This window comes from Lepisosteus oculatus, chromosome 20, assembly GCF_040954835.1.
Source record: "Lepisosteus oculatus isolate fLepOcu1 chromosome 20, fLepOcu1.hap2, whole genome shotgun sequence".
Taxonomy (NCBI): domain Eukaryota; kingdom Metazoa; phylum Chordata; class Actinopteri; order Semionotiformes; family Lepisosteidae; genus Lepisosteus; species Lepisosteus oculatus.
The window spans coordinates 11,633,628-11,648,250 of NC_090715.1; the positions used below are offsets into that span (position 1 = coordinate 11,633,628).

The 14,623-nt window shown below is 44.3% G+C and overlaps 1 protein-coding gene across 1 annotated transcript in view; it reads right to left on the reverse strand.

The window, feature by feature from the left end:
* The window catches only part of jph3b (junctophilin 3b), a 58,484-nt gene that overhangs the window by 3,990 nt on the left and 39,871 nt on the right, over positions 1-14,623 (reverse strand). Inside the window, exons 3-4 of the mRNA XM_006641189.3 lie at positions 12,927-13,051; positions 6,239-7,167 (exon numbers count right to left, since the gene is read on the reverse strand). Of these exons, the coding sequence (XP_006641252.2) occupies positions 6,239-7,167; positions 12,927-13,051 (1,054 nt within the window). The remainder of the gene's footprint in view (positions 1-6,238; positions 7,168-12,926; positions 13,052-14,623) is intronic.

Genomic DNA, 14,623 nt, shown 5'->3' on the forward strand with positions numbered 1-14,623 from the left:
ACAGTAGCAGTCATTGGGTCGGGCTGCATGGAAATTGCAGAACAGCTGGACAGAGAAAGATGCTAGTTAAATTACTCTTCAAGCCCGAGAAGTTGTGAAACTCTTTTCACAGCTGAGCTCCTTCTGACAGGAAATCTGTTTGCTCCTGTTAAGTTGTCACGGTTTGCCTCTTGATTGCTGGGGAGAAACGCGAAAAGACGGTTCCCTTGCTGTTTGATGAAGGGATGTTTCTCACCCAGGAGGACCACTCTGTCGGGCTGTCCCACAGTTCCCTGCTGCCTGCCTTCCCATCATCCTCCTGCTGCTGGCCTCCCTCGCACCCCACGGGCTCTGGGCCCCTTTCTCCAGCCACACCTTGTAACACGCAACTGCCAAGGACCCAGCGCAAGGGAATCTGTCTAACCATGCGTCAGGAGTGTTTTTATTCCACACAGCTGGTGCAAACAGGTGAGCCAGACCCAGTGAGGTTCAGGGCAAGAAACCAAATTGTTATCGATTGAACACAATGACTAATTGTCCACTAACAGTGGAGCTGGAATCATAGTGATGTGCGGTGCGGACTGAGGGAGAATGCCTCTACAGCCCCTGTTTTGATGTGTTGCCTCCAAACATGTTGCTTATCTTTGTATGTAATGAGTATGTTGGGGGTGACAGACAGAGAGACCCCTGGATGAGTGACTGCTTACTGTCAGACTCATATTGTACAACCTCCTTCCCTTGTTTATGGAGGTGATGAGCCCAGCTGGATCCCCACTAAGGAGCTGTTCTCAAGACCTAATTCTCTTGTAATGGGATGAAGCATGGGTATCTGGGGAGCTTGTTTTTCTAGTGCTTTTAATAGTGCTCACTTCCTTTTAATGAGAACTCTTTAAAAAGAAATATTGCTGCTTTTCACCTCTCAGAACCTCTTGGTTTTATATGGGGTATTAAGCTCAGCTCCTGTGACCTGACCTCCACAGACTTGTCCTGAGAAGAATGTTCAGAAAATGAGTCCCCCAGGGGCATCGTTCATGCCGCAAAATCACATTGTGTCCAGGAGGGATCGGCCGCTTTTCATTTTTCCAGCACTGATGGAAATGTCAAAACGAAACCCCTTTCTTCTGTTTCAGATACGTTTTTGTGGAGCTAATTTGGAAGAGCGGCATGTGCTGTATTTGACCAGACATCATTACCAAAGTGTTTTTTCAAGAAAACCTTAGCTTCCGTTTTCAATAATTCAGATCTCTCCGTCCCATTCCTCATCAGGGAGAAGTAGGACACATATCAGAGGCATTTGCTGTTTTATTCCCACTGTGATCTCCATGGTGCTTTGCAGGAGAGCCCAGGCCTGATTGCTGGAATCTGGATTGAATTTCATGAGTCCCTGTGGTGGCTGTTCCTGGACAAACAGAGGAAACCCATGCTAAGAAATCCTTGTAAATTCCTGTCACAGTTGGCAAGAAACAGAGTCCTGGTCTGTAGTAATGTATCGTAGCTGAACTCTAGGGTTTAGCCTGGATAGAGCACAAAGTGTGCTAGAGAACTTGTGATGAGACTCAGGAGCCCCATTTCAGAAACATTTGCATTAAAAGTGAAAGTGAATTGCCAAACTGAATGACATTTATTTGAGAATCCCATTGCAATCCCAGTGCAATGGATGATGTGTTTACAGGTCAGAACACATTCAGTGAGCTGAACTCTGTGAGATCTTTGAAGCATATTCAATCATAAAGCTACAATCAAGCAAAGTAGCCTCTCTTAACATGGTTGTAACCCCAGGTAGTAGGGCCTCAGTCATATGTTTTGTCTGCACTCCAGAAATGACTACTGACTTCTTTAAGCACCTCTGATAGTGTCGAGTGGAGCTGATGTTTTGCAGTAGTAGAACAGGACTGGTTTGTCTTTTTCTGAAATAGTTTCTGCAGCCGTACTCAGTAAGCCATGTTTAGATATGTTGGACAAGTAAACCCCTGGAATGAACTCTCTGGCTTGGTAATGGAAAACTGGATTTATTACAGGACATTGTGTATGAAAGGATGTTTTATCCCTTATTTTCAGGCTTGATATCAGAAACCAGATGAACAAGGTGGGTTGCACTGCTGTTTTTCTCCTGTTTATTTTCTTACTCCTGCAAAATGTTTTTTTCCTCTTTGTAAAAGCTCTCCAGCCAGCTCAGTTAGAATTCAGCAAATAAATAATGCTCTTTATTACACAAGATCTGTGTTTGGATTTTAATCTACTAGGACTAATATCTTTGCCCCACCGCTTTGCTTTAAGAAAATGAGTAGGTATTTATCTTGTACCAATTTACTACTATAATGAAAAAGACAAGAGGAAATAAAATGATTCTATTATTTGAAATGCATAGAATCTGCATTAGAGAATTAATATCTTACAGTAGGGAGGTTGGCTGTAGAGCCTACTACCTACTACCTCACTACCAGTAAGGGAAGTTCATAACATTAAAATTCCATATGCAGAAGCCAGAGTATAAATCAATTCATTACAGGCTATTTTTATTCATCTAAGTTTCTGCATTTTCTACTCTATGTATAACGCTAGGAGCACAGATTCCTTTATTAGAAAAGGGACAGGCATTAGATTTGAAATGATTATCCCTGAATCCATCCCGGAAGCTGTTTTATGCAAAATGCCATCATAAAATGTGAATTAAAAAAAGGTTCTTTGAAAGTAATGAAACTTGTTGTTGGAGTGGGGAGTCAGATATGACAGGATGAAGAAATTAGAGTCTGGGTACAAAAGGTGCGCAGAATCTCCGACCACGTTTCTGGAAAATAGGTTCCCAGGTATCCCAGGAAGAGCAGCAAGGTGATCTGATATTTGTGCTCTGTCTGCAGGGCTGCCTGAAAGATCATGTATTACAAACTTCACACTGCTTACCGGCAAAAGTGGACTTAATGTAGAGGAGCATTTAATACATTGACTGTGTTTTGATATAGGGTATGTAAAGACCTTTCCAAAGCTTAACGACAGACTAATATGGAGTATTTTACTTATTCATAAAACATTATAACCATGTATAATGATCTAGTTTATTTTAAAAATACTCTCTAAGTACAGTACAATAATGCTAGAAATGTGGCTTCTTCTATAAGACAGTGGGGTCTGGGGATCCCATTTAACAGCAACCCCAATCAAGGCAGAGACATACTGTATAAGCTGTCCTGAATAGATAGTAAATAATAGAATTCTTCTGCCCAAAAATGTAGTTGACGGTTACGGTATTTTAGAAAGTTTTTTCTGGCATCTAATTTTAAAAATTCAAAACCAAATCCCTTTTTTTATTTTACCTACATTATCTCATTGGGCCCTAATTTGTTTTTCTGCAAATGAATATGGGATACTCATTCTATTGCCAGACGTTCTTCTAAAACTACCTATTACCACAGTTCGTTTTTTAGACATTTCAAGACAGGAGGACACAGAATGTGACGCCCTACCCTGCGATGTGCTGTTTGGTGATGAAAAATCTGTTTCGGACGTGCAGTCGGGAGATTTCTCAGAAAGGTGATCAGAAAGCTACAAATTCCAATCAGCTGCGGCTCCTGTGTATTGATGTTTGTGCAGAAGTGCAGTGTTATCTCTTTTTGATCTTCCTCTCACAGATTTCGTCTCATTTGACTAAAGCTGCAGCATGCCAGCAGGCCAGACTTATGCGCAGACTGTAAGTACTAACGTGAGTAAGGACACTGTTCCTGTTTTCACGTTCTTTTACGAAAGTTCTTGACCTTTTAAACCAAAGGTCTTTAGGCATTTTTGCAACAAGGCCTCATTGGCTCAATGGCGAGACCCTGTGTGGCGTCACTCTCCAAAACCCCGTCTCTTCTTCTTGTAACAAACGCTCTCGGGACTAACAGGCTTCCTGAAGGTCCTCACGCTGAGGAGAGCCGAAGAGCGCGTGCACGAGTGGGCACACTCGTGAGTGTAGGCCGTGTTCGGGATCGTGTGGGCGCAAGTGGGTTTGTTAGGCGCTGCACTTCCAGGCTAAACACTTAACTCTTACTAGGTAGGCTGCCATCAGAGGCAGACCGACACCCCGCTGCAGATATCCATTCAGGATGGACTGTGCTGAGTGAGCTTTTGCTGTCGATCGTGGGCACCCTTCTGTTTTTTATGCACTCATTCCTCGTCTTGTCCCAGCACAGCAGGGATGGAGTTATGGCACATGTATCCGCTAAAATGTGCAGAGCTGGGCTATCCACCTTTTTTCTAGACGGAGCAGGGTTTATAAACTAAAGCAAAAGGAACAAGATGCGTCACTTCCTCTTACTTGTAATCTCTTGTACTCTTGTACGTTCGTTCTCTGTGACCAAACTGCCCACAGGTGGCACATGCTTCAGGGGGGGACAAAGGATGCATTGTGAACACCCACCGTAGGTAGTTGGGTTTCACAGCAACCCAACTACCCTCTGAGCTCTAGCAGCACGGTTCCAGATTCGAGGTGCCGCCCAGGAGCAGGGTGATGGCGAGGCTGATAATTGTATAGCCCAGCTTCAGATTCCAGGCCTCCAAATCCCAGAGGGAGTCTGGATGGACTGAGCCATTTTAGGAGTGGCCTCTGTTTAGTTTATTATTCAAGGATCACCAATTCTACCAAGACTCAAAAAAAGTAGTGTCTGTTTGTTTAAAATTCCAGCATAAGGTGGTTTTGGAAAATGTGTAATAAAAATTTGCTCAAATGATTGGTTTGAGTTGTTTGGTTTGCTGTATCAGTACAACGTGTGCTACAAGCACACAAGCACAATGGCAGTGTCCATCTGAAAACTGGGGCGAGAAAATGTTGTTTAGATGTCTTTCATACCCTTCCCCTGATGAAAAATGCATTCAGAGCATGTGAAGAGCAGGTGAGGGGCTCCTTCTATGCCAGTGGTATCCTGTACAGTATATCAATGAGGAATGTTTCAGTGATAATCACTTCGCCAGACACTGGATCTCATTTCATCATATTATTTGGTCGTTTCTGGCCTCCCTTGAGAGCCTGATTCTAAGGCTCAATTCCAGAAGCCTGAATTCATTCACCTACATATTTATAATCAGGTACTTGAATACTCTTGACTGAAATATATTGAATTGAAAGAAAATGGAAATCTTTAACTATAGCGCTTTCTTAAAAACACCTTAGTAAATGTTTCCTTTATTTAATTCAGCCATTAGATTGTGACATTAAGTACCTACAGAGTGAGCCACATGTCTGTGTACGCACCTATGTTTCAGAAAGTGTGCACTTTTGCGTCCACTGATCCCATGGACTCCCATTTTCCAGATACTGCCCAGCTGTGCTGGGAGACACAAGGGGCAGACTGTCTTGGGGTTCTCATCTGATGTACAATGTGCTGCATCTCCAGCACATTTCTGATGTCACATCCCCAGGGGCCATTCCAGAGGATGGGCTCAGCTGTGCCTCTCATCCTGTGCACAGCCTCTGGAGCCTCAGTATCGACCTGCTGTTGATAGAGCCATCCATCAACACCATGCCTTGGACTAGCACTTTAGTAACAGTGGTTTAATAGGGTTTTTTTTTTATTTTGCCACCTCCCATTTATTGTGAGCAAAGCCATTTGCTCCATCCCAGAAGAGCGCATTGTTTTATAACTGGAGATTGATTAGACCTAGTATACAGGCAGGAAAGGGGTTCTTGAGTAGCCCAGCCTGTAAAGCACTCAAATGGAGGGCTGTGTGAGTCGTGCCGTCCAGGCATCACCAGTGGGAGAGACTGCGACCGGCACACACAGCAGTAGTTGTATCATGAGGTCCCTTAACAGCTGATTATAGATCTGGGCTGCGGAAAAGGATGAACTGGCAAAAACTAAAAACGTGGAAACATGAGAAGTGAGAATTACATGGCCTTTGTGTGCCACGCCCCTGTAAGACATACTGAGTGCTAATTGTACTCATCAATGCAGAAGATTCTCATTGTGGAGGCTCTTATCCTTGAGTATAGTTTAGGCACTTATGGTCTGTTGTATTTGTGCAGCGTTGTATTCCTGCAAACACTAAAAGATGCAGTTTTTATTAACTGAGCTCCCAAGCCTCTCCAACTCTCCATTCGAGATAATGCCTGATATGCAGATAACAACGAGTGATACAGGAGATAAGAGACTACCTTTACCTTTGCTTGTAGTCAGCGTTGACTGAATTGAGTTGTGTCCAGAGCCAGAGCCCTGCAGTGCTGTGAACACCAAGACCCCCCTTTCTCCTCACAGTCCGCCCCCCCCCCCCGCCCCACGCGCTCACTTACCGAGTTCGATTTGAGTTCGGTCAAATTCTCCTCGTCGTGCTCTAGTGCAATGGGTAGAGATTTCTGTGGGGGAGAAAGGGTCAAGTCTCGCCACAGGGGCCGGGAGTCTAGCTTCTCCCCCATCCCCAGGCTGTCCAGTTTCTGGACGGCAGGCTCGGCGGTGCAGGCGAGGCGGAAGTTCTCCTTGGCCTGGGACTTAGGCCTCAGTCTCTGGAGCCCGTGCCCGTGCGGACGGGCCTCCGCGTGATAGTCCTCGGCAGGGCTGGGCGAGCCGCGGCTGCCGTAGTGTTTTTGGGGGTGCGTCTCTTGCATATAGGAATCCATCCGTTTGAGGGGCTTCATCTCCATCTCGTAGTTGCTCAGCTTCTCCTCGTCCTGCTCCAGGAGGCGCGAGTTGGCCAGGCTCTCGCTGAGCGAGCGGTGGGTAGTCCACGAGACCGTGGTGGGGCAGTCCGCCCACCGCTCCCGGGGCTTGTGGTTCGAGGAGGCGTGCTTGTGGCCGTTGCTGCCGCGAGCCCTTGTGTCCTCCTGCGTGGAGGGCGTGTTGGACCGGCTGCTGCCCCGGCTGCCACCCCGGCTGCCGCCGCCGCCCTCCGCTGGCCGCTTGTCCTCAATCCAGCTGTTGGGCCGCAGGTACTCCCCTCCGCCCCCGCCCCGCCCTTCCAGCAGCACCTGGATCTCCCCGGTGCCCCGGTCGTCGTCGACGGCAGACTGGCGCAGGAAGCGGGCATTCTTGGTGCGGTGGGTGGGCTTGTGGGGGCTGGGGGGGGGCGTGGAGGGGCGGCTGGGCACGGGGCTCAGGTCGGGCGTGAGATCCGGAGGGGTGGTGCCCTTCATGTACAGCTCGGGGCTGTCGGGGGTCCCAGTGGAGATGACCTCGATGTCGTTCTCGCTGGAGTTCTGATGCTTTGGCCTTTGGCACTCCACTCCTGGAGGGGGGGGGGAGAGGAGAACATGAGACTGAGGCCACGTCCCCAGCTAACCTGCCCTCTGCCCGTCCTGGCCTTCGCTTGCAGATTCCCAAGACATTCTCACACTGTGCCACTGCCTCTTGGGCGGGGTGAAAGAAACAGAATCGTTACTCCCTTGTCTTCTCACGGAGACTTCAGAGGTTTAAAGCAGTAAGAGAGCGATCAATAAGTCAGAAGGGTGACCCTGTACGGCTGCAATTTGCTTATCTCAAAATCAGGACAAACTTCAGGTGAACTGCTCATTGTCAGGAAGAACTACACTTTTTGCACATTTTTTCTTCCCTTAAATTCAATCTTCACCTTAAACTAATTCAAGTCATATATAATTATCCATTTGGGGATCATTTACAAGGCTAACAAGATAGACACTCCATGGGTAATTGTTCCAGACCCATGAAACAAAGCCTACCTTAGGGAACTGTACACTTTCTTATTGTGCAAATATAAAATTGTTTTTAAAATGTTGGGGTGTCTAATATATTTGTGCACATTCCAACGTGTTGTTGGCTTTCAGAATGGAATGCAGTTGAAATGTTGGCTTGAATTTGTCACTGATATGTCCTCAGCAAAATTATTTTTGGATGAACTTTATATATCGCACATCAGCCCACAGTTTATCATTAGTTTTGTGATCAACAAGGAGCTTGCAGAAAATTAGTATTTCAGGATTGCAACAGATACAGTGAAGGTTCTATATTGTATATTATCTTTGAAAACAAGCATTCTGAAATGATAATGATGACTATTTATAGCAATGATATGAAATGCAAATCCTATCCTAATTAAAGAATTTCCCTGTTGAGTTTTTTAGCAGGGATGACAAAGCTTTTGTACTTTTTTCATAAACCAGTAATTGGAGGACCAGAAAGCTACAAAATAACAAAGTGCTCTCTTTTAACTATATTGCGATTCTCATAGCCAACTGGCAAATCCTGAGGTCACATTATGCAATTCTCATGTGCCGTCATGTACTGAAGAACCCTTGCAGTTTCTGAATGTTGTTCCTGTGCACATCTGGCTGCTCTGTGCAGCAGGATGAGCTTTGCAAGGCAAACTAAAGCAGACAAGGATCACATTTCTACAGAATTTCTTTTGCTTGTATGAAGAGGTTTCCGATTTGAGCACAGGAGAAGGGGAGTATTGCATCTCATCTAAGTTCAGCAAGTACAAGTCCAGCAGCTCACAAAGTGAGACACCACTGTGACTGGATTTTTGCTTTCCTCATACTAGGAGCAGATATACTGTAGTATGTCGGTACCAAACAGGTACTAAAGGTACTAATCCCAACATTGTGTCATCTCCCCTAATTATTGCAAACTGGCATTCCCCAGATTTCATTTAAATGCTGAGACAGGTAATTATCTGCATTTCAGCAGTGTGGATCATTGGTCAAGTGACGATTTTGGCACACTAGACAGATTAGGTAATTGATCCCTTGCTTGGTCTATTCCCTGCGGTTACCATCTTTGGGATTGTCTTTCTCCCACGCAGCATGACTGTGTGACTGAGAAATCAGTGAGAGAAACCTCTTTTCAATGGCAAACCTGTTATGGAAAAAAAACTTTCATGCATGTAGGCCAAATCAGGAATTTAATTAGGCTCTTGGGGACCTTGTTGCGGATATTGTTCCATTCCTTGAATGATATTAGGCCGATTAATTACCACGTACAGTTTCGGGAAGGATCTAGTGCTAAAGTTTGATTGGAAACTGGATTTTTTTTCACCCATTTTCGTGCCTTTTTTCTTCAAGTGCAAGCAAGACACAAGCTTGAATAGCTCCAACAAGCTTGAGATGAATAGCTGTCTGCCTTTGTCTTAATTACAAAACAGATGGCAAAACTCTCAGCTCTTCCCTCCACAGTCTCAAACGTACTGTCACAATTGGGGCTGCCAGAGAGTGGTAATTCTTGTCCAGCTTGTATTTTGTCCTCTTCAGAAAGATCAGCGTTCATGATCACAGCTCTTCACAAGAAAATCCGAATGCCTGGCTGCTTGGTGTTTTTTCATGCTACTGATACCAAAGGTAAGATATTGCAGCATTCAAACTGGTTTTCAGTCCTGCTCTTAAACTGCAGTAGTGAGGCCTGAATGTCTTTACAACAGCTCACCTGTTCATAATGAGTCTGTGCTTTGTAGCTGATTAGGTACAGTAGGATGCACAGGGCACTTGGTGCAACAAACCCCTTTAGCTGTTACCCATTTTAAAAGTGACTGCTTAATGACAGATACATGATTGAACACCAAATTGTGACAGTTTACGATTTTCACATTATTTTGGCTTTCATGCACATCAGTGTTTCCACTGTGGGGCAAGCAAAAGGCTTCTGAAAAAATAAGGTAACACAAACATTTTAATTTAAGTAATAAATGCTTCAAAATAAAGTTTGTAAGAAATACAGTAGATTATGTTTTAAGACCTGATCACTTTCTGAGCACCAAATAAAATAAAAGGTTTTAAGGGAGCCTTTTCAAATGCTGAAGCACTTGGACTTGGATGGTTTCAGAAGGTTAAGGGGGGGAATTTATACTCAACAGCTGTATTTATTACATAAGCCAGATGTCAGCATCACAGCTCCACCTAGTGGTAATTACACCCAGAGGACTAATAACTCCCCCAGTTCTCTCCTGGACCCAGATTCTCTCAGTCTCAGTCTCCAACCATGTGTCCCAGGCTCCTTAGTTCACAATCCAGACAGCAGGTCCAGGCTGAGGGACCAACATCAACCCACAAAGAAAATAACAATGTTGTGGAAGTAATAAAATGGATGGATCTTACAAGAATGGTGAGAGTGTCCCCTTCCCGTTGTCCATACCAAGGCTGTGAGTCCATTCCCTGAGTGTCGCACGACCTGATTTTTAACTTTGGAGTTTGCCGTCTTCCTTTAGCTCTGTTTCCCTTGTGGTTCAGACAAAGCATCACCTTGTTAATAAAGTGTAACAGGGTGATCTGGAAGGAGAGGAAGCCCAGTTCTGGCTTTCATTCTTGATCTCCAAACAGTCAAACCACAAGCTTGCCTCCTCACAGACGCTGAAAAATCAAATATTTCTGGGGTGAAGGGAGGTAAATATGGTTTTAAAGGCTGGCGCGCAGGCAGGTAGCTATTTTTGGCTTTGTGGATGGCAAAGAAAATATTATCCCTCATGAGACCAGTCCCTCAAGATGCATTTGCATTTTTGATCATACGTTCTTTGTAGGTCTTTTAGAGACAGGCTGCAGAGAACAGCCTACTGTGAATGTGAATGGTGCGGATGACAATTTTGAAAATGCTGTTGAAAAGGCACACCTATCATTTTCATGTGGTGGCACGCAAAACTTTCAGCAATCTCCTTAAAACTAAGAGAGAGTTTTTTTTTATACCCATGACTTATTATTTACCCATTTGTCTGGTCTTTGACCTGTGGTTAAATCCAAGGATCTGACTTGAATTCAGGTTTTTATTCAGACTTATTGAGCACCAAAACAGTACAAGTCCGTGGAAGTATAAAAGAGTATCACAAATATCCACATATACGGCAATACAAAATCCCTATTTCTGTGGTAAAATAATGTCGCAGGCAGTGTTGACTTTTCTGTTTAACTTTAGGAAATTATAAAATGGTGCTGGATTCATGGTTTCAGCCAAGCCTCATGTCAAGTGAAAGACCCTTCATTTAAGTCACGATACAAACTAAGCTGTGCAAATTAAACGGGATGAAACTATAAAATAGTTCTGTTAGTTTGCTGGTGTGTGGCATTAATGAAACACAACTACTAGTTATTTGGTTGTAAACAAAACTAAGGTAAATTGTAGTAAATGTCATTTCTCTTGATACTAATGGCTTTTTCTCCATATCTCCATATCTGGGATCCTCAGATATAACATTCTCAGTCCAGGTCAGCACTCCCCCACTCCATTGCTGTGCTGGTGCCACTGTTTCGTACTACACAACACGGTGAATAATATTCTAAAAGACAGTGTCTGACTAATGCCTATGTGTTGGTGGAGAATGTGGGCAGCATTTAAGCAGTTTGTGTCGCTAAAAATGCTAAGCTCTCCTAAGACCTCCAACTACTCAGTTTAAAGGGCCAACACAATCAAAAGCTGTCTCTTCACATCTCCAGTCCACCTGAGACACTTTCACAGGAAGGTGTCACTGCTACACACCTTTTGTTACCACAGTACTGGCCTCTGGACACTCTGTAATGCAACTGTAAGTTGAGAACACTGAAATGAGCTTATATAGAAATTCATATTTCATTTGGGAAAAGAAAAATATTCCATATTGATACTGATTATACACGGCAGCAAACAAGCTAAATGATTTTTAATAGTCAATTATTGTGCTGTTTTTCTGCCCTCTCATTTTGGGCTTTCCAGGTGTTAATGGAGTTAGGTTACCATTCGGATAACCATGACCCTGTGGTGCATGAGGAGATCACGACCAGTGAACCACTGCAGTCACAAACCCACCCTCACAGCCCCTTGTCAGGACACTGTGAGCTCAACACCACAGGGCCTTACTGCAATGTGAGTGCGGACTGGGGATCTGACAGCACCCTAGCAGAACCTGGGTACAGCTGGCAAATCCTGGTAACACACATCCTGGTTTCTAACAGGAGCGGAATGGTAAAAGGTCAAATAAAAACTAGGGCTGCTCATTGTTCCAAAAACAAAAGTCTTTTCCACCAGTTATACATACTTTCACGGTTGTCTATTCAGAAACCTATTAATCTAGGCTATTGTGATAGGCTGTCAGTGGTAATCACAAATCAAAGTGTCTGGGACAAGACATCTTCTACAGTAAGCGTCAGCCGGCACAAATCTGTTTGTATGAAAAGAACCACTTTGTGGGAAACCTGACAGTCAGGAAGTCCTGCTGTTCAGAAAATATATGCTATACTGTATATCCACCTGACATATTTGCAGAGATTTCACTTAAACATATTCAGGTCAAGAAGCTTGTGCACTGGCAGTGTTGATACATGGCAATACATTTAGTCGACTTAAATGTACAGCTTTATTGTGTGATATCACTGATATTTGCTCGTTTTCCTGGGCCCTGTTTTATAGTGGGCAGCCAACACATAATGCTTTACTATAACATATCTAAACTTAACGTCATGTTCCGTACTGTGCACTATTCTGGAGTAGCATGTTTGTCAATCCTGTGTGGCATAACTTCTACTATCAATGAAGAATCCCCTCCTCCGGTCCAGCCTCTCGCCAGCTGGCCTCTTTGCAATTGTGAGTGATTTGGCCTGGATTGGAGTGATTGTTAGGAGTGCTGGTTGCATATTACGTCCGCATACCTTATGGATTATCTTTTATGATCAGCAATGGTTCACCGAGTGCGCCATCCGCCAGAAAGAAAACAGAAAGCAATATAATGGGAGACCTAAATGCGTTGTGATATTTTAGATCATTAGTGTGACATGGCAAACAAATATCTGACCAGGGCGATTCTTGTAAGCTCCTGACCTTTCCAGTTGACTGAATGTGAAAATTATGTTGCTCTGCCTTTTCTGTGCCTCGGATCACATGGTCCCTTGAGACATTCGTCATCACTCACAGCTGTACAACTCTCTAAAATATTGTTTCGCACCATGACTAAGAAGAGGAGCACAGCTGATTCTGGAAAGAGATGGAAGTGGCATGTGAGATGATTATTTTTCTTAATCTTGCACTGGGGTGGTGGTGCTGCGCGGGTGTGTAGCCCCCTGTCTGGGAGTGACTGACCGTTTCCGCGGTGCTGGAAGGATGGGGAAAACTCTTTGGCAGTGATCCTGGCCAGGCGAGCCTCCTCCTGGGCCTTCTGGGCAGCACTCACCGCGGCCTCTGCCTTGACGCGGGCATGAGCTGTCCTGCAAGACACAGGGAGAGGAGCAGGGTCATCGCTCAGCTCTTCACACCCCTAACACAGCGTGGAGCAGCGTGGAGTATCCACACACACCCCTAACACAGCAGCGTGGAGTATCCACACACACACTCCTAACAAAGCAGCGTGAAGTATCCACACACACACTCCTAACAAAGCAGCGTGAAGTATCCACACACACACTCCTAACAAAGCAGCGTGAAGTATCCACACACACTCCTAACAGCAGCGTGGAGTATCCACACACACCCCTAACACAGCAGCGTGGAGTATCCACACACACCCCTAACACAGCAGCGTGGAGTATCCACACACACCCCTAACACAGCAGCGTGGAGTATCCACACACACCCCTAACACAGCAGCGTGGAGTATCCACACACACCCCTAACACAGCAGCGTGGAGTATCCACACACACCCCTAACACAGCAGCGTGGAGTATCCACACACACACCCCTAACACAGCAGAGTAGAATATACAGTACACAAACACCAACAGACTGGAATACATACACACACACTCTTAACAAGGGAGTATGGGATACACACACACACATCTAATACTGCAGTGAGAAAATACACTCAAAATATAGCAACTGATAACACTGATAGGACAAGCTGTGTGTGGAATACACACACACTCTCCAAATATTGTATAGTAGTGTGGTATAGTGTAGATACACTCTTTCCTAATATAGCAGTGTGGAATACACAGACACCTTCCTAATATAGCAGTGTGAAATACGCACTGCTGATAGACACTTATCCCTAATACAACAGTGTGGAATACACAGACATACAGTACTGTGATAATTATCTCTGACCCTTTCTCAGTGCTAGAGGAGCAGAGCTTGTCAAAATTGGCTATGCCGTGTTCATAAATTCTAATAAGGGTGAAAGGGATCTCTGTGGCTATTTTGACTTAACACAAACAGCAGAAGAGTCTTTAGACGAGTGTGCTTTTTAACGTGAAAGCATGCTGAAGTATATTCATATATCCCTTAATATATCATATTCATTTTATCTAAGAAAAGAACTCTCCCTTATCAAACGTTCACCACTGTGAATTTAGTGTGATGCCTATGCACTGTAAATGTGGTATTACTTTGCCTTCTCAGTGCTTTACTGCTGTAGAACACAGAGTGAGAAAATGGTTTTCACAAGAGCCATATGCCCCATCGAGCTTGTTAATTGACCAATTCAAAGAACTTATCCATCCAGTTCTTGGAAAAAAGACATGGTGTCAGACTGGCTAGTTCATTCCAGATTTCTACAAACCTTTGTGCATTAAGGCTTCCTGTTCTCAGTTATAAATATTTCTCTGTATTTTCCACTCTTGTGCTCTGGTTTGTGTTTCACTGTTGATTCTGAGTGAACCAACTTCATCAATGAGAAGATATTTTACCCTGTCAGAGTAGGACATTCCCTTAAGGGCTAGAGTGTGGACCAATTTCACAGAAGCAATATCTTTTTGAAATTCTATCATCATACTGTACAAAGTACAAACAGTAATACTTAAACAAGTCTTACAGGTCTACTATTTACAATAGGAACAAG